At 46.4% G+C, this 20,576-nt stretch overlaps 1 protein-coding gene across 4 annotated transcripts; it reads left to right on the forward strand.

Moving 5' to 3' along the window:
• The first annotated feature begins 925 nt into the window (after nucleotides 1–925).
• On the forward strand, nucleotides 926–19,851 carry pdgfab (platelet-derived growth factor alpha polypeptide b). Of its 4 annotated transcripts, XR_009242546.1 has the most exons (7): nucleotides 927–1,628; nucleotides 2,799–2,898; nucleotides 6,987–7,121; nucleotides 8,304–8,494; nucleotides 16,191–16,317; nucleotides 16,929–17,053; nucleotides 17,665–19,851. XR_009242546.1 is itself a non-coding variant. In XM_058654252.1 (6 exons), the coding sequence occupies exons 1-6, from the start codon at nucleotides 1,566–1,568 to the stop codon at nucleotides 17,000–17,002; spliced, it is 687 nt and encodes a 228-aa protein (XP_058510235.1). In that variant the 5' UTR covers nucleotides 926–1,565; the 3' UTR covers nucleotides 17,003–19,851. The 4 variants fall into 4 exon arrangements, 3 of the variants coding, with proteins under 3 accessions (XP_058510235.1, XP_058510234.1, XP_058510236.1); XM_058654252.1 differs by having other exon boundaries at nucleotides 926–1,628; nucleotides 2,802–2,898; nucleotides 16,929–19,851; XM_058654251.1 differs by having other exon boundaries at nucleotides 16,929–19,851.
• The last annotated feature ends 725 nt before the right edge of the window (nucleotides 19,852–20,576 follow it).

Here is a 20,576-nt window from a genome sequence, read left to right on the forward strand (position 1 = left end):
AAAGCGATTATGCTCTCACACAAACATACATATGGGTATTATATTGAATAAACCCTCCTAAATGTTACACACCGGCAGTGTTGTAATGCAACAAAGTGCAAATACTATGTTACTGTACTTAAGTAGGACATTCATTTTATCTGTACTTTACTTTTTCTAGCGACTTTTTCTTTTACTTCATTACATTTCCTCTAACTATGTGTTACTCGTTACTACCAAATAAAATGAGGAGAGGAGTTGGCGATGGTCTGTATTTATATTGCACTTTTCTAGTCTTGCTTTACACCACAGTTTTGCCATTCATACATACACATTCACATGCTTCAACATGGGGTTAAGTGTCTTGCTCAAGGACACATAGACTAGCAGAGCCAGGAATTGAACCCACGACCTTCCAGTTGAAAGACAATCTAAATTTTATATCAGAAAATTGCTTTTGAATTTTTTTTTTTTTTTTTAACTTAAGTAATATTATAAAAAAGTGACTTCAACTTCTACTGAAGTCCTTTTCGGCTAAGACACTTGTACTTTTACTCAAGTATCCCTTTAAGGTACTTTATACAAGACTGCACACTGGACTGTTTTAGGAGCTTTGGGATAATAGAAATAGAATCTCTTCATCACTATCCTCACCTCTTCAGTCTCACTTTAATCTCATTCACTGATGATCAATGTCATGAACAGCTTGAATATCTGAATGGGCTGAGTGATGAAGAGCATACAAATACATGCACTGGCTGCTGGGGTGTGTGTGTGTGTGTGGGGGGGGGGGGGGGGGGGGGCATGCTGAAATCTTAAGTCATCCAACCAACCGACCAACCAGCTCAGCTCCCCTCAGCTGAATAGAAGCACGTTCACCGAAAAGCGAGGGGAGGCGCAACGGGCATGGAGCTGTGGCTTCTCTCTATATCCAGCGGCTCAGAGGCGCAGTGAGTCCATTCACTTCAGAGTCACACACAGCCAAAGAGCAGCGCTGACTGCTGCAGGACCCACAGACAGACAGACAGGCAGACAGGCAGGCAGACAGACTCTGGGTAGCTCAATACAACACGGACAACTTTCTCCCCTGTGATTTTCTGAGAGGATCTGTTGGTTTGGATTTTATTCTCACAGGACTCTTCAGGAGAAAAAAAAACAACAACCTGTTCAAATATAAGAAGAAGAGCTGCGTGGTTTGATGTCTCAATAAAGTGGGCCGTGAAGTTTGGAGAGCGTCAGTGTGTGAGAGACAAGTGCAATGCGCCTCAGACTTGTCTGCTAGGATTGTGCCATTTTGCGCTTGAGGAGCTTTTATGTCGGGCTGCCGCGCAGAGCTCGTCTCGAGAGGACGCAGTCCAATGTGAATTACAAGAGTCAACTTCCAGCCTCCGCAGCGTTTCACACCTCACAAGCGCACAAGTGCAGCACCGGAGTCTGACTGAACCCGCCGCGCAGCTCCGACACCCCGGTCCCTCTCCCTCGAGGCGAGGGGATGGTTGTGGATCCTCTGGGGCCAGGAGCGACTCTGCGGCTCCTACACAACAACACTTTCTGCGTGTCTTGGGTTCATTCTAACTTAAAGGGAGATGAGAGCCGCACTTTGTCACTTCCTTTTGTGGACGGCGTATCTGCTGCTGGTCAACGCTGAGGTAAAATTACCAGGTCTCCACTTGGGGCCACTTTCCCCCCGTGTCGACATAGACAAGAGGTGCGGTGGGTTTTTATCCCCTGTGAAGGTGCAAAGGTCGCGCATTTCTCCACGCGCATTTCCTCGATGCGTGGACAAATGAAACGACAGAGCGATAGTTTTGATTCAAAACCCGAATTAGGACAACAATGAGCATGTAATCTGCATAAATGCAAACGAAACAGATTCTGAAGTTGTCCCCCCCCCTGTATCAGGATAAAGCCCTCAGTCTAGAATAAGAACATATTTTAAGACCAGTGTGAATATTTCATTGAGAACAAACAAACAAACACATCAGCTCCAGTAACCATGAGGGCCAGCGATTGCACCAACATCGCGGCTGCACTTGGACGCCCATCACAGTTATTTTTGGCGTTTGTGCCAAATCTGTGTTCAGCCTGAGCCAACTGGGCAAACGTTTTGGTTGGGCTAAGCGCTTTCATGGGAACCGCTCCGGGCGATATAAATAGGCACAGTCTCTGTAACGCTGCGCGCTTTGCTCAAGTTGAGGTGCGTGCGGCACCGCAACAAGTGCAGCGCCGAGGTCCGAGTCATTGTCGCGCTCCTTATTCCTCCAGAACAACACACGGTTGAGTGATATTTCACGCATTCACAGAGAGAGAAGGCCGGTTAAATAATGATTCAACCCTCGCGGGGATTCTTTTGAGTCTCCTATTCACATCGGCCCAAAAGTTGAATTGGTTTTAGACACAATGTCATTTATTTGAAATGTTTCTCACAACAAGTCATTCTAGTTATGTCATTTTAAAAATGCTTACTGTATAACGATGTGTGCCGAACTCACCAGCGCACATGCCTGTATTACAATGTCATTACTCTTTACGTATGTAACTGTATTGATGCAGCGCATTTTTAGAAGTAAACTTGAATTGCATCATTTCTCAAGGGGGATTCGGCACAACTTCTCTTTAAGGAGGGAGGAGGGAGGCGTAGTTGGCGTGTAGTTGCCAAACCTCTGCAGCGCAGTCTTCACTGTGGCTGTTTACACTCGGCACAGTTACTTAAACAGACAAACAATTACACAGATTTCGCCACCGACACGACACACCTCTGTAACTTTCCTCTGTTGTTTTTGTTTGATTTCTTTATCCCCCCCACTCCCCTCCTCCAGAAGGAAGTGGAGTTTCCCCAGGAGCTGATAGACAGACTGTCTCACAGTGAAATCCACAGCATCAGCGACCTCCAGCGGCTACTGGACATTGACTCCGTAGGTAAATTGTGCCCCTTGATACTTCCATCACCACAGATGTTGTATTTTGATCCTGATGCACCAGATTTCACACCATGATTACGTCAGCGGTGCCTTCAGTGGCTGTAAAATAATACTCCATCATGACATCACCTTTTAAGTTTGGCCTCGTGGACGTGCAGGGGACGTTTTTACACTGAACTGCTTAAAGAGAAGGAGAAGGATTCAGTTCTAGGATTGAGTAATCATTAAAGGAAACCATGCTGTCACCATCAATGGCTCCTCCTGCTGCTGACAGAGAGTGGGTGACGTTTGAATGACGTCGCCGACATATGAGATGCGGAGTGTTGTACCTGTTGTTTTGGCACATTATTCCAAATGTTACATTCAGCAGGGCATGAGTGAAACGCGCGCAGGACATCAGCACTATCCAGGAAATTGCTGTGGGATCTGTGGCGTGCTGGCGAGCGTGATAAGTGCCTGTGCTGAGCATGTAACAGGGGGCGGAATGTAACCGGCAGGCAGTTTCATGGCGTAGTATTCTCTCTGCTGCTGGCGTTATAGCCGCCTGTCACATACAGTTTTAAAACTGTAATGTCAGGCACTATCTCAGACTGTCATAGATGAAGTTACAGGGTGTGCTGGAGGAAGTTGTTTCCCCCCTTCACATGAGCCTCTATTTACACAGGCCCCAGTCATATATCAAAACTGAGAGCTCTACTCTACAGATGTTGATGGAACTAGGTAATTACTTAATTTACTTTAACAGTCCACGCTGATGTAAGCCACCTCACCAGTCATAGCTCATTAGTAACCTCAAAACTTGTATGCAGTGATATACTGCAGCACTGGAGCGGCTCTGTCACTCTGTCAGTGTTCTTCCGTGTGAGCACATGATTGCCTTTCTGATGGATGTATCAATTAGCCCCCGTGTTGTTTTCTAATATGTCTTATTCATTCATTCACAATCAAAACAAACCGGCTCCCCGACGTCCCCTTGCTTCACACCGAGCCCTGAATAGATCCCCGGAGCACCTCTAGCATGTGAAGAGGTGTTTCTAATTGAATTAACATGTCTTTCTTCAAACAGAGGAATGTTTTGCGGGGTAACAGTAGTAGGCTGATTATTATTACGAGGACATAAATCTGTCTGACTGGACAGCTCTGCGGCTCTGGACAGCCCATTAAAAGACCTTTGACGCCAGCCAGAGGGGTATTTTCAGTGCTTTTGTTGCGGATGGCAAGGACAGTAAAGCTACCAGTATAGAATGAGCTGCAGGCTACATGGTGTAGCATGTCTACCAGGAAAGGAGAAAGGAACGGCTGAGGCAGAGTCAATCTGATGCCACTTAATGTACGATCAAAGAATGACTGATGTATTCCAGTATGTTGTTTGAGTATTTTATCGATCTAGACAGCGATTGTGGTTGTTTTTCTTCTGCTTATTATCTGATCATCTCCGACACTGGAAGGATGACTTTATAAGTCAGTGTGTGTAAGGATGGATGTGTCAGGACAGTGGGAAGGCCTGCAGGGCTTATCTAGCAGCTGTGTGTTGCACTTAACGCTGCTTTGCTCAGCGCAGACTCGGATTTGTTTTTCTGTCCGTGCGCACACCGCGCTGCAACTTTGGTGTCTGCAGCTCTGAGTGACAGACGAGATGACCCTGCTGAAGTCTGCAGATGGTTGTCTGGCCCCTGAGGTGCTCCTCTCCATTGGTTTTTCCTCTTCTCTAACCCCCGTCTCTCTCCTGAGGTGGCCCCCTGGCCTGCCTGCTCTTATCTCGCTCAGTGAAAGACACTTTGACAGAGAAGGGAACCTGACTCTTGGCATTGGCTGGAGGAGGAGGAGGAGAATGGAGCTGGATGCAGTCACACTTCACTCTGCTGTTTTTTGTTGTATTCATCTCGTGTTTAGTTGGTACACTGGTAACCTCAGTGTCATAGAAACAGATGATGCACTTTGTACCTGCCCTCACAGTATAAGAGATCATATGACCTAAACACTCAAAGAGTCAAGGAGGAGACACGTATAAAGAGAACCACTGTGACACTTATTACAGCAAGTCAATAACTGGTTGACCATTTGTACAGGGAGAAAAAAAGAGGATGAGGGTTAGTGGAAGGGAGTTAAAGGCCCCATTTATGGAGTGATTCATTTTAAAGTCGCGACTCATGCCCAGAGAGTGTCTCCTGTCCTCTTTTCTCTTGTCCTAAGTCTTCTGAAATTGGTTTTATTTCTTAGTCACCTGGAACCAACAGAGGCCCAAACCCCTCACTCTACTTTTCCTGTCTCCGCCCTTCGACAACCTGTCTCACTCTGTCGCTCTTTATTTCTCTTGTCTCATTTTTTCCACTGGGTCCTCTTGCCTGATCACTCTGATCGCCCTCTTTCTCAATTTTCCTTTTCCACCTTTCAGTGTACAGAAGAAAAAAAAAAAAAAGAACCCACACACAACAGAAAGGTCCTTTTATTGTGCTGAAAAGGGGACTCTGCAGTCTATAAAGGACTTCTTTATGTCCTCCTTCCCTTTCTCCCCTCCGCCCTGACACAAACTGTCTCCGGGTGGCCAGTGGTGTGACGCTCTCCCTCACTCCTGTCCTCTCCTTTGACTGGGGGGACGGGGGGGTGTGTGTGCACAGTTTGAGGAAGCACAGTGGGTGTTCTGTCAGTGACCTGCCGTGTTAAAAGGTTGCAAGGTAGAAAACCAGCCAGCTGCCACAATGAATCCACTTGACAGTGCAAAGCGTGCAGGTGTGTGTCTGCACACACGTGTCACGCACTGGAGAGTGTGTGCGACATATGTACAGTATGTTAACGTGTTTCAGAGTCTTGTAGCTCTTTTTCGCTTAACCGCAGTCAACACTTCCTTTCAGCAGCACCTTTTGTTGCGGGTCGCTGGCCGTGTGACGGACTGAGTGACAGCGTAAAAAGGAAATTCTCATTTCTCTCGCAGAAGTCAAATAAAGCAGAGGTGGAGCGAGTGCAGGAAGAGAAAATCCGCTCAGGTGACACAAAGTAGCAGGAAGAGTGGAATGTGTTTGGCTTTGGCTACGCTTTGTTGTGCTGGTGTACATTTGGGTTTAGCATGTTAAGGAGGATAATGAGAAGGGTTTGCTTAAGTGTGAGTGTGTGTTTATGTTAATTGTACAGGTGTAGGACTGTGTTGTCCAGGTGGGTGTGTCTGCCGTACATACAGACGTGGGAGAACCACCCACTTAGCAAACACGTTCAGACTCTGCTCTTTGGGAAAGGGCAGTATCCCTCGAACAAGTTTTTATCATTTTATTGCTGCTCAGGCACTCTTCATATTCTGGGTGGGGACCAAAACAAGCACACTTTATCAGGTGACCATGACTGTGAAGGAGCTGAGCTGGCTATATTAGACTGCAGTTTAAAAACTTTCAGGAGTCTGCCTTTGCACCATAGCAAAACATGTACTTTTCCAAGCCAGGGAATGATTGAAAAAGCAAACATTTTCAGGTAAATGAGAGACGCGAAACCACTAATTAGGCGCAGGTATAATGGAAGCTGAGTACCACCTATTAAATGACCACTTTAGTCCTATGTGTGTCTATGAAAGCTGGTTGTTTTTGAAAGACTCATGCTGACTCACCTGCATCCAGAGACTTCATTCGGGCTGGGAAAGTTTTTCGCCAAATGAGTGAGTGAGTGAGTGAGTGAGTGAGGCTGACACACAAAGCTTGCAATTACACAGAGGTCTGTGTAAAACTGGGCCTCCTGTCTGTACCCTGTGTACCCTGGACTGTTTACCTCAATTTGTGATCAGTTGCCGGCCACAATACAGGAAGGGATCCAAAAGGGAATCAAAGCATGTGTTACATGCAGCACAAGCAGCCACTTGGAAGTCACCATCTCATTATGGTCGCGTGACTAACCCACGTATTGTTTGTTGTGGAAGGGGTATATAAAACATCAATAGTGGATCACGTGCAGCCTTCCGGGGAGGCAAGCCAGACAACCACCACAGTCATTTGACAATGTGAAAGTTGCCGCGGTGGTCACACACTCATCGCGGCTTTATTGTTTGAGTAAGTCTCTCTTTGTGTTTGTGACATTATTAACATGACTGCCTTCTATTCCGACGAGGTACGGGAAATGATGTTATCGAGCAGCCCAAGCCCCACAGACACCACAACCACCATAAGAACTACTCCCGGCACCATGGTCACTACAATGACTTGAAGAGCTCCCAGCTCCACAGCAGACGCAAGAGGAGTATTGGTAAGATGAAATGAATATCGCCGTATATGAGTGTTGGAGATTGCCTCATGTTTACACTGGCGCACTATATACATCACAAGGTATTACTGTGTCATGATGCCCCACCAAAAATAGCCACTATCTTCAAGATCACCCTTGACATGTGAGTTCCCAGGGGAGGACACTGATCACATTATACTAATGTCAAACAAAGCTAATAGTTAGTGGCTTTTATATTGCTCTTTGTGGACAAAAAGGAACCATAATGAAGACATTTACCCTCTATTTATGGCAATCGAGGAAGCATGAGAAACAAGGCTGGTGTGCGAGGGCGAACAGAGCGTCTGACATGAAGCCTTTTAATTGGCCAGAGGCTCGGAGATCTAAGACACACGCGTCAGGAGAGAAATATATCCTTGAGCGTGGAAATTCCAGGCATTCAGGGGTTCAAGTTGCAGCCTGTCCGGGCTCTCAGTCAGATTTCTTCATAAAACGCCATGCGGCATGATATCTGATCGAGGCATGGAGAATACACATGATCTGTGTTTTAAGACATCTCGCAGCGCAGCGTTGGAAGCAGTGGCTGGCTGTATTTCATATATGTGTGAATGTTACAGTATACCTATGAGGCAGCTGTCCACACAAACCCCCTCACATGTTCTACATGATGCATATCATTTTTTTTATACATAATGGTATCTTACTGTACACCTCGTTGCATATTTAGGGTTTGAGTGCCGGTTTGGAGCATTCAATCTGAAGTGAAGGCTTACTGCTTACCTCTTTTCCCCCAACAGGGGTCAAAGGTCATTATTAGATTCCCCCCCTGGTGGACATTGAGGTTTTCTGGCCTAGTCATGCTGCATTAACCCCAGTGAGGCCTCTGAACAAAGGAGCAGTCTTTTTTTTTGTTTCACTGACTTGATCCCAAAGCTCCTTAACTGATATGAGATCAGCGCTTTGGATAGCATGTCTCCTTAAGAGCCTTATAGCAGGTCGGGGTGTGATCTGAGGTAGCTCCCACACCAAGTGAGTCATCAAATAATGAGCAGGGAAGGAATGCAAAGAAGCACCTCGGAGGGAAATGGACAAAATGAAAACAATACCTCAGCATGCGCTTGCGTTGGGAAAATGTGTCACTGAGCGCTCACGAGAGAGAGAGAGCGTTGAATTGACTCCACCCTCTCCTTGTCCACCTTCCAGTAGAGGAGGCGGTCCCAGCGGTGTGTAAGACGCGGACGGTGATCTACGAGATCCCCAGGAGCCAGGTGGATCCCACGTCTGCCAACTTCTTAATATGGCCGCCCTGCGTGGAGGTGAAACGCTGCACGGGCTGCTGCAACACCAGCAACATGCGCTGCCACCCTTCCCGCAAGCATTACCGCACCGTTAAGGTAAAACACAAACACCCACTCTTTCAGCTCGGACGACACCTGTAGCTACACACAGTCACTCAAAAAACCTCACTTCAACACACACACACACACACACACACACACACAATAGATGAGGGTAATCCTGTTTATTGTACACACACAAAATCAACACTTTCAAGTGTGAGTGAATCACACGGGAGGCAAGGGTGCCGTAACCTGTCTTCCTTCACACTTATCTCCTACCGTACGCCTTCTTTCTCCTTAAAGCCACTCTATATTTCACACTCACCCTCTGCTCTGCATCTCCTCGCCCTTTGCTGCCCCTTCCACTCACTCACTCCTGCCATTTCAGCCAGTCACCTCTCCCTTCATCACTTCATCCCATGTTGGCCAGGGTTGCTGTACCGGAACAGCAGGCAGAGAGAGAGAGAGAGAGAGAGAGAAACAGTCTCCTGTATCTTGAGAATGTCGGAGTGTCAGTGGGTACTGCACAGCCATTCCTCTGCTCCATGTTTGTTTTGCCCTTTTGTCTTTTCTGGGCGCAGGTAGAAAGAAACAGGGACAGAAAGAAGGGGGTTGCACTGTTCTCAGAAGCTCTTTGGCATCGGCACCTTGAAAACATGTCCGTCTGCTCAGGATCAGAGGAGACATCATGGCTGGAGTTGAGTCATAATTCCTGCTGTATTTACACGACAGCCTGTTAGCCGGGGCACAGCTCTGTTTGGAGGTATGGGAGTTATGTCCTCTGCTCTGGAAGAGTGAAAGACGACTGTGGGATAAACAGGATGGCCTGGAACACTCCAAACAGCTATGTTTGTGTTTCTCTTTGAGTCTATCTCTGCTAGACTCTATTGTCTCTGCTCGTTAATCATCGTGATCTTGCCTGGCCATGGGCACTGGGACATTGCTTTCTTCATTCACCTCTTTAAAGATGCCGCACTTGGCAGACCTGCAAAGTAATAAAACAAATACCAACCCTGCCTGCTGCTGCCTCCTTCCTTTTTGGCACACTGGCACAGGTCAGGGAGATTCCATTGTGGATATGAGGACATGTTCTCTGATCCCCTCTTTGAAGCAAAGTGTAGAGTCGGGTAGACGGCACTGACACGATGGCCGTTGTGGGGCAGAGGGCATCGCACCCAGGGCGCGGGGTTTATGGTCAGAAATGCTGACTCAAAGGGCTGTAAAAGAGTCAAGTTCTGCTGTGTACCATTACCCCGTGTGCGTGTGTGTGTGTGTGTGTGTGTGTCTGCACGCAAGCTCGTCTGTCTCTCCATCCGCCAGACACTCGGTGTCTGTTGTCGTCAATAGGAGCTCTGTCCTTGATTACAGCTACCAGGAGGGGACGGAGAGACTCTGACGACGGCGGACAAAACTCTCCAAGGCTTGATTCAACTATTCCTGGAATGCTGCAATCCATGCAACTTTGAGACCATGTCCCCCTCATGACACCGAGGACAAAATGAGCTCACGGACTGCAGAGGGGAGACCTTCAGGCATGTCGCGCAGGGTGTCACGGCTGTTGTTTTTTTCCATGCGGGTCCAGCCATGGGTGATGGGGACTTAGAGGCATTGTATATGCCGAGAGGTCACCCGAAAGGACTCCTTCTGGTTGGGAGACATTCACTACTTTATGTGTGAGAAACATTTGTTGCTCCTTTCAGCAGTTGATCTGAATTGGAGTTTGTGTTTCTCAGCCCCATTTATTAGAAAGATAAAAATGTTGCCCTGGGTCTGACTTGTTTTCCTTCTGCTTGCCAGCGATGCGTTTCTTTCCATCTCATGCCAGTATACATTTGTTCTAATGCGCCCTTTAGTCATTTATTCCTATCTTCTCTTTCTCCAACTAATTCTTTTTTAATGCTATGAATCCAAAAAAAGAGAGAGCGGGCCCGTGCAAGCCCTGTACTGTGTAAGTCTTGTTCAGTGGCAGTGAAATAAAAGGGAAAAATCGGAGTAGGATCAGCTTGAGGGAGGAGAAGGAGCAGATCTTAAAAAGGACTCTCTCATATTCTTGTTCTTCCTCCCCCTTTCATGGGTTTTGCATTGGACTAAACTCCTTTTGCACGTGTGTGGGAGCAGGTTGTGTGAAGTACAACCAGAGAAAGAGGTGTTCGTTGAGAGTAGATGATGTCACTTTCAGATCTGACCACTTTTTTTTTAGTTTAGGCTATATTTTCTCAGTCATCATATTATAATCAGCATCCCACTCGGTGCCATGCTCTCCCTCACTGATGTCACATAAGAACACTGGGAGGTATCCCGCTCCTCGTCCTTCCCCTGACGGCCGTTCAGCATTTAATTCAAACTTTATTATCGCTGTACTTTGTAACAGTCAGTGCAATTAATGGCTGTTATGAACACCTGTGAGTTGAAAGTCTCATCCAATCAAAGTCCCAGTGATTACTTTGATTTCTTACACCTGCATGTTTTTGGACATTTTCTGTTGAAGGGAAAAGATGCAAACTGAATTCTTCGCGACCGAACGTTCTCAGTATTCAGTCGTCTTCACATTCCTGCGCCTCCGCTCGCACTTCCAGTGAGAGCATGTTTCCCTCCTCTGATCGCTGTGTGTCGATTAGAATTGTTCACAATCTAGATAAGGCGGGGAGAGGGAGTAATGAAAGTGAACGTCAGTGTTGACTCTGCGTATCGCCGGTATTTTGATACGCGAGGTGAATTCTCCCTTTGACTTCCTGCCCGTCTCCGTCCTCGTCTCTGCTCGACTCTCGAATCTCACACACAGAAAATGAAGTTGCAGTCTCAGTGTGCACATGCACTCCCTTGTGTCTTTGTGCATGTATGGGTGCATGTGTGTGTGTGTGAAATCTAAAGGCCTCACTGTTTGTTCTCCGTTCTATGGGGCTGAGTAAACAGGACAAAAATGGCGCTGTCATTCACCCTCTCACTCATTAACGCTTAAGGCCTCTGCAGCACATTTTGGTCTCTGGTTTATCATAATCCCGTTCGAGTCCCACAGTGTAAATCAAAACGGGCTTAATTACACTTTTTTTTTTTTTTTCTGCTGCAAAATGGCATTTCTATAATCACATTCTCACATTATATGAATCCTGTAATTTCTTTTATTCGGGGAGTCACTGCAACTGTCAGAGTACTCATCACATGTGTCATAAGTGCGTTATCGGTGTGCTATAATTTGCAGACACTTTTGGTTCCTCTCATTTGGTTTGGGTTTAGTAGCTGAAGAAGTTTCAAAGCAAACATGTTTTGCAGAAATTAGAAATGCACATCTGTGCAAACGTGAGAAAGAGTTTGTGTGTGTGAGGGAGAGAGAGAGAGAGTGAGAGAGAGAGAGAGAAAGAGGGCGTGTTCCGTGCAGAACTCCACCGCTGCTCCACGAGAACAAGGCCATTTATGTGAAGCGGCAGCAAGAGGAAGACGGGCGGCGGAGTAATGAAGTGTTGATGGCTGCGGGATCAAAGTGGAGGTTGACAGCAGCCAGGCGGATATAGCCACAGCGCTGAGTGTGGGGGTCCACACATCTCTCTGCACTGGCCCTGGCCCCGACCCCTACACACACACACACACACACACGAAGTGACAGTGGGTCAGATCCGGGCATGGGGGAAGCAGTAGCTGTAGCCCCTGTGGTTGTGTGGGACCCTGACTTACGGGGTGTTTCATAAATAAAAGACAGTGTGACGGTGATACAGTGAGCGTGATTTATGATCGTCTGAGGGGTCCTGTGGATTACGTGGGGTGGGGGGGCCGGGGCGGGGGGGGGGGGCAGACGGGAATGAGGGGCCTCCCCGTTTGAAGTCTCTTGCAGCTGTGAATTATTTTCCCTTTGATTCACTCAGCTCTTCTACTATATGAAGAAGGGTGAGGGAGTTTGCGTGTATAAATGTGTGTGTGTGTGTGTGCGGTGTGCGCGGTGGGGGGTGTGGGCCGGGTCAGAGACCATGGGAGCGTTCTGACCAAGCCAGAAGTTGGAAAGTTTGGCTACTGCTGCACCAGCTGGAACGCATCAGTGCGAGCAGGAAAAGTAGCAGCCGTATTTTAATCATATTTTACTTCATTTCTGTATTTTCCTTGACTCCTCCTCTCCTGTCCTCCCTTTCACTCTTCCCCACTGACTTCAGTGGCCGGCGTTCAGGCTTGGAGTCTGATTGTCTGTTATGTGAAATACTTTTTTCACTCCCTCCTCCTTTTTCTGACTCTCTCCTGCAACAGAGCCATCTCCCACTCTCTAATTTTACCGTTCTGTCAGTCTCTATGGCTGTCTTTTTTACTCTCTCATTAAAACCTTATTTACGTCTGCCTCTTTTAAATTCTTTTAAATGTCTTTCTCATCTGGAGTCGTGTTGTTCCGTAAGAAATCAGTGGAAAGGTTACACTTTGTGTTCTTTGATATTTGATATTACATAACAGCACAGAGCACACATTGTGGTTCGAGGCGGACTGATGCGTGTGCGTATTGGTTAGCACTTCAGGACATTTTCTAGAACAAAAACACTGACCTTTTGAGGACCAATAGTCCTCATGGAGACCGAAACCTGGTCCTAATGAGGCAAAACCTTATTTCTGAGGAACTGTTTAAGGGTTAGGGCTAAGATTTGAATTGTGGTGAGATTAAGGTTAGGCATTAACTAGTTACGGTTTAGATTAGGAATAATGCTGACGTCATGGCAGTGTCCTGTATGTGTGTGTGTGTGTGTGTGTGTGAAGTGCTTGTGTGGCATCACAAGCCCCTGAAAAGTGTCAAATGCTCATGTTGTCTTCTCACTTCTCCACACACCACCTATGATGAGGGTTTCCACACATCGCTGTGAGTGTATTTGTGGGAGGGGTGAAGCAGAGGGCAGCAGCAGGTTGTCTGGGCAGTTTTTGTCTGCTGGTCCGTCTGCGTCCTCTGTGGTTCGCTCTCTTCCTCCGCACATCGTCTTGCCTGTCTTCGGGGTGTCTTTTTTTTTCTTTCCTTCCTCTTCTTTGATTTCAGAAGACAGATGGAAACACAGAAAGCTTCATTACATTCCTCCCTCCCCAGAAGTTTTCCCACCTCTCCTCCAGTTAGTCACAGTTGGAGCATCTCAACAAGAGCTGTTTCTTTACAGTGGAACAAGCTCTGAGTGTCTCCCTTGCCTTATTTTCCTCCTGGCAGATGAATTGACACCCCACCCTGCCACATCCCCCCCCACCCCCTATTCTCCAAACACACACATGCTGTACATTCTTGTTTATTTTTGCTCAGTTCTGTCACTGTTCCAGTTCACGATGGCCTGCAGTGCACATCCACATCCCCGTTGTGTTTTCCTTGGAAGGCCAAACTAAAACTTTCCCCTCCATCATGCTTTCATCGGTGCTTGATGTGCAGGGAATCCCCAATTAAGCCAAACAGGACAATTGGCTTCACACAGAGGGCCATGGAGACACTGAGGACAAACCAAGGGGGGTGCACTTCCCAGAGCCCCTTGCCTCACCCCAACCCTCTGGCTCAGATATTATTCCACAGCCACTCGTGGGACTCTTTCTCATGGCCGCGGCTTTCTAGGGAGTTTAAAGCGGTTTGATTTATACAAAGAGAGTGTGGGGGCCCTTGTCGTAGCATGTGGGTCTCCTCTGATGTATGTTTTATGTGGGAAGTCATTGACTCGGGATAAAAGACTGGTGTTCTTTGTCCACGAGGGGAAGAAGAAATAGCTAAAAATGGAGGAAAGGGGACATTTAATACGGATGTGAAGTGTAAAACTTCCACGATTGAAGAGCAGCATTCCTGTAACATCAACACTTTCTCATTACACTGGAAACGGAAGACGTCCAAGAGTGTTGACAAAGTGGGCAGAGCACAGGCGCGCACAAGTGTTGCATCGAACAGTCGCACACACCTTCACAGACAAATATTCAAGTGTTTTGAGCGCATATTAATTCCTGTAGGGAGCGTTTTGTAAACTGTTTGAGGGGCAAGAATACAAGTGCGAGGCCTCTCATCAACGGAACCCATTGCTTTAACCGTCTGCCAATACCTGTTTGGGTCTGTGCGTCTGTTACTCCTGGACCCCCCCCCCCCCCCAGCTCTGTTTCCCATAACCAGTGGCAGCAAAGCCATCCGCACACAGACCGCTGCATACTTCTCCCCCGTTTGATCCTGTTCGTCAGTCAGCTAATTAAGATTAAATATTAGCAGTGGTTTCTGGGAAATGCACGTCCCTCCGTCCGTCTGTGATACTGTTGATCATTCCTCTATCTATCGTCCCAATGTTAGCGTCAGTGTGAGTAAATATCCCTTGTGGGTAACCCAGACACTAAATGTTAATGGGTAACACATGAACGTCATTTAATACTAGTCATGATCACGGTCAGTCCCTCCCTCTTCCTTAAATAACTCACCCCCCTCTTCCCCGCCTCTGAGTTCTTACCTGCTCTGGTCATTTTGCCCACTCTTTCTTTCTATCAGAGTCTGATAAGAGTAAACACACCACCACTAAACCCAGACACCATTGTCCTCCTGTTTGCTCACTGCATATTTCCTCTGCTTACTTACCCTCTTTTCACTCTCTCGCTTTCTCCCCCCCCCACTTCGTTCAATCGAAAGAAACTGTTGCAGAGAAGCTACTTTGTGGTATATTTCTGCGTTAGTCGAGTGTGTGCATGACTAATTCAACGTGGAGAGCCAGCCCTGGCACTGTGCCACGGCAGGATAAAAGCGAGAAGGCCTCTCCGAGAGAAAGCCTCATGCTGAGTGCAAAGCCGTGTTGTTCATAACACTGACGAGCGTCGGGAGATTGTTAGCCAATATCCTCTCGTGTGCAGTGACCAGGAAGACTGGTAAAAGCAAGGGGATATTGTTTTCATGTGGATTTGGGAGGTTACCTGCCCTTGGCAGTCAGATCAGAGACGGGGGGGGGGGAAAGCATGTAGCCACCTCCATTGAGTTACGCAACAAGATCATCATAACCTCCGCGCAACCTTCTCTGTTCGGCTTTCATCTGAGCTTTATACATCATACTCCATTCGCAACACACTGAGGATTGGTCTCTTTCATTAGGAGCGGTTGGGTGAAAAGTGGAGGTCAGCCGTGTTCTGTTCTGGACTGGGAACGTCTGTGTTTGTTAGAGTGGAAGAGCTGCTCTCTGGATTCCTACTGCTTGGATTAGACCATGTACATTGTATATTCCTTGCATGTACACGTTAGGCAACACTTTCCCTCACCCGTAGAGAAATAGAAATGCGGTTTGAAATCAGCCTGCATGTCTGAACAAGGCGAGAGGGAGTTATGATGTGTGTCTGTCTTGATGTGGATGCTCCAGGCTCGGAGCAGGGTGGGATCTTCCAGCCTCTCTTTTCTTGCCAGAGTAAACCTTCTCTGGGTGTTAGGACGTACGCTGCGCCCCCTTATCCTCCATCTCGCCTTCCCCATTGTTTCGAGTTTGCTTGGGCAGGGTCGTACACTCACATTCAGTATTTACACATGTGATCAGCAGCCCTTAGAGCACACAGCAAGCGGAACTCAATGCATCAATCTGACGAATGCTGCCATCACACATCAAACACAGCAAGGCAAAGCAATGACCTGAGTTTTTTTTTAGTTTTTTATGAATCAGTTCATGAAGGAGTCATCAGTCACAGTGCTGCGCCTCTTGATGCAGGCAGTGGGCGAAGGAGCGTGTGCATTCATTGATGACTCTCTGTGGAGAACAATGTTGGTGCTGGACCTGACTCTGTAGCTCATTTTTGTTTCTCCTCTTCTCCTCAGGTGGCCAAGGTGGAGTATGTCAGGAGGAAACCCAAGCTGAAAGAGGTCTTTGTGCGGTTAGAAGACCACCTGGAGTGCGTGTGCACATCGCAGCATCATGTGGTGGAGCACTCAGAAGCAGAAACAGGTAACAAGGCTCCGCAGATTTTGTTTGTTTGTTTGTTTGTTTATCAATGTCACATTAAATCAATACCGTCCCAGCATTGCAACCCTTTGCAGACGTCTCACTCTGAGGTCGAGTTTGATGGCCGTGCCCGACCCTGATCCCTATGTCATTGTGCCTCATCCTGCTTTCCACCCTTCCTTTTACACGTTGTCTGACAGTCTTCCTCTGACTCACTCTTTGGCTTTGCACTGTGCGACCCCCTTTTTCTCGCTTCTATCTTGCTTTCAAACAGACGGACACGCCTGCGAGGTGGCTGGTTGTTGCGAAACTATAAAGCCTGTGCTCGCGCCTTGATGAGTGTGTGTAAAAGTATATGCGAGTCAGTTAAGGCAGGGTGTACAAAGGCTGCTTGGCATGACAGCAGGTCAATCCGCCAGTGCATGGATCTGACGCTTTTCTCAGATAAGCGCTGCGCTGTGTGCTGATAAGACATCTGAAGTATTTATAGTGTGTCACTTCTTTGCACTCTCTGCGTCCGTCCCAGTGCTGTTGTACCTCTTTCTGTATCAAAAACCCTTCTTCTTGCTTTTAACCCAACTTCCTATCCACCCTACCCGACTTTGTGTTTTCAGGCCACCGTAGGGCTAAAGGTAAAAAAAGGAAACCTAAAAGGCTAAGGCCCAGCAAGGATTTATTGGCGACATAATAAAGTTGCACTCATTACCCAAAGTCCACTGGAGAACTGTGAAGGGAACAGGTAGGACTTTAGCACCGTGGTGTCCTCTCACCTCTTGGCACTGCACTGGCCCAATCAGGGCGCAAAGTGGTTCCGCCAATCACCATCACCAATCACATCACAGCCAATCAGTGTGAGGCGGGGGATGGCTAAGGAGTTCCATTGCTCTGTGCCCCGGGGCTGCATGTTGATTTTGTGGCCTGCTGAGCATGCACACTGCACATGTCTGCTTCTATGTCACCGTGTTGTGATTGTGTGTGTTTGCGTGCACTGTTTTCGTTGTGTTACACAGCAATAAGGAAACCCACTGTACGTTTGCTGAATGTCTCAATCTGTGTCTTGCTTTTGTTGTCCTGTCGAAGTGTTATCACGTCAGCACCGATATTTGTCCTCTGTCATCACTGCCTGCCACTAAAAGAAAGGTTTATTTTTTTTTTTTATCATTAAAAAAGTTGCTGTCTTTGAAATCTGGAGAAACATAATTCAGGAACATTTTGGGGTCATGCGTCAACTTGTTTGAATTGCATGAGCAAGTTGATGCAGCTGCGCACAAAATGCGACGCCATTCATTTTTCTTATTACTCATGGGTTCAATTTGATACTAATTATAGCCTTTTTTCCCTCTCCCGCAGTGGACGTGAGGTGAAACCAATCAGAACAATGGACTTCAGTGTGGGAGGGACCTTAAGTAAAGGATGTCATCAACACGAGACCTGCTCTGTCCTCTTCCCTGCTGCTGTGCAACCTTCATTTAAGAAAAACTAACATTTCTGTAAAGATGAGAGACAGAAAGACTTAAATAAGATGCCAAAGGTGCTTAAAAAAAAAGAAAAAAACTGTGATGACTTCCTCTGTGGTACACCACCTACTCAGACAACGGAAACCTGCCAATTATTGAGAAGAAAAGAGAAATATGCCGTGGAGCTTGGGTAGGGCGGAAAGAGGCCGAAGGGAGATGATGAAAGGGATTTGTGTTGAACATTTCGACTGACTTTGTTTGAACAAGACGTGCAACAGAAATGGCTGTAAAACCGTTCAGTCAAGCTTTCGTGGGAATCTGGTGCTCAGGCTGCAGAACAGCGGTGGACGACCTCCAGCTGGGCAACATAAAAGTGCCCTGCCCTGTTCGAATGACTTTTGCATACCCAGGAAGGAAGAGCGATATAGCAAAACAACGGCAAATGTTGGAGTTATGGAGGTGTTTGATTTTTGCAAATGACTCTCTGTGGAGCATCAAACAATTTTTGGAGTTTTTGGATGTTTTCTCTGGGTAAAGAAAAAATGTCTGAGAAGCCCGGTGGTCCATGACTTTTCCCACCTGCTATGTACAGTTCAATCAGAACAGGATGCACCGCTACTTATAAACTATTTATACATGTGGACATTTTATTTTTATCTCTTCCAGTACAAAAGAACAATATGATTTCTTTTTTGTTTTGTTTTATTGTGTTGGACACATGCAAGAGTCCTGAGTGGTCCTGTTCTTTGACACCTTCAGTATCACAATCTCTGTGTCCTTTGTTTTGTTTTTGCTGTTCTTGTCATCCATGTTTCTTATTATATTACAGTATATCTGAATGATGTCAAGTCTTGTATATGGTTTGGATATATGAGTGCAAGGAGGAGATGTGAGTCTCAGTGCAGGAAGATGCTTTATTTTTGTTATGAAATATATTATGCTTACTTATATCCAAGCAGGAAATATGTTAAAATTCTTTTGTTGTGGTTGAATGTCTGTATTTAATCTAATGGAAATGATGCAGAAACAGGGACAGGGGGTTTTAAGAGATGAGGAGGAGGAGGAGGAGGAGAAAAAAAAAGCTGCCTGTGATTGTTTGTGTGTGTGGAACTGTGAAAAGGAGGGACAGACTGGCTCAGACATGGCAACTTAAACGAGTGGCTGCAATGTAGCTTATTCAACGGCCACAAAACAAGCATCCCCAAAACTTTTAGTGTGTTCTTGACAAAAACAAAAGGCACACAAATATGCTAGTGTGTGTGTATGTATGTATGTATGTATGAGTGTGTGTGTGTGTGTGTGTGTGATTTCTCTGTTACATGATGCCATTTTACATTCATATCACCTCAGTGTTGATAAGGAAGATGCCTGCCCGGTCTGCTTCAAGAAAAACACACACATGTTGTGCCTGGAGAGAGCAAAGTCCACCTTAAAGAGCGAATGAGCGAGTTGACAGGTGCATGAATGGACTCCTTGTTTAGCCAGTCTTTACTCCTCTGTTGACAGGAGAATAAATCTCTGCAGGATCCACCCCTTTGAAGGGAGTCACACCTTTTGCAGCCACATACCATCAGGACAGGACGATGATGGGCGCTGAAAACAGAAACTGAGCATGTGCCCGCTCTGGAATAAGGAATTACTTACCCCTACCTGTTCCTCATTAACAGTGACGAATGTGTAACCAAGAAAACAAAACTTGTCTTCCACCCCGCGTTCAAGAAATGTTCAAGAAAAGAGGTTTTTTTTTGGTTTTTGGTTTTTTTTAAACAGTGAGTCGTATCAATTGAATGAGAAATAAATGGAGTGAAAGATGGCTGTGTCGTCAACTGCTGAACTGTGAACGTCAAATTGCATAAATGGGTGACATGGTGCTACATTTACAAGGCTGATGTTCCATCACTGTTCACATCAGTGTAACACTGTTCTCAGTAAACCAGGGACCAGGCTGAAGAAAATGCCATTACGCTATCACTAAGTCTTTACTACTTTCCTTGTGGGCTCCCATTGGATAAATACGGCAATAATCATAATTTATATATTTATGTTTTCAACAATAAATATATTTCTGCTTATAAAATTGTTCGCTGGATGTCGAGTCGGATGATTTGTTAGCGGTGTTTTTAAGGGTGGATACGAGCACACATTCTTCTGTCTTAATTAAAAACAACAAAAAGTGACATTGTGAAGTAGCATGAGATCATGGGAGGTATTATCTGTAATGTGTAAAGATTTCTGTCTGACTTTGACGAGATTAGAGTAAATGCAAAGTATGAAAACAATGCAAAGAGTCCACATTGCTGGTGCGGCAGCAGGAGGCCGGACAGAAGCTGGATGTGAGATGTGGTGCATGGTGTATACAGGAAATGTGAGCTTTTGGAGGCTGAACAGGAGCTGGGATTTAGTCCAGGATCCACCAGCAGTAAGAGAGTCGGAGCAGGGGCTTTATTACTTTTCCCTCCGCAGCTCATCCTAATGCCAGGGCTAACGGACATTTAAGTCCCGCTCCTCTGCACTTCCCCGACACATACACCACGCTTATTGCTCCAGGAGGGAGCCAGATGAAGAAGAGCACAACATGAAAGCGAGACAGGATCAGAGAGACGCATTTCAGAGAATGAAATGTCGATAAAAGGAAGGGGTTAAATTGTTTTTTATTTTTGTTATCGTACGTGCACTGCTTCATTCGTACAGACATGGGGAGCCTTGAAGTGAGGATTGAAGAATCAGTATGTTCATCATGCAGGAACAAGAAACAGCAGCAGCAATCATGGTGGGCAAAAGATGGGAGCTGGAGGATGAAGAGAG

The sequence above is a fragment of the Solea solea genome, chromosome 16, assembly GCF_958295425.1.
Source record: "Solea solea chromosome 16, fSolSol10.1, whole genome shotgun sequence".
Taxonomy (NCBI): domain Eukaryota; kingdom Metazoa; phylum Chordata; class Actinopteri; order Pleuronectiformes; family Soleidae; genus Solea; species Solea solea.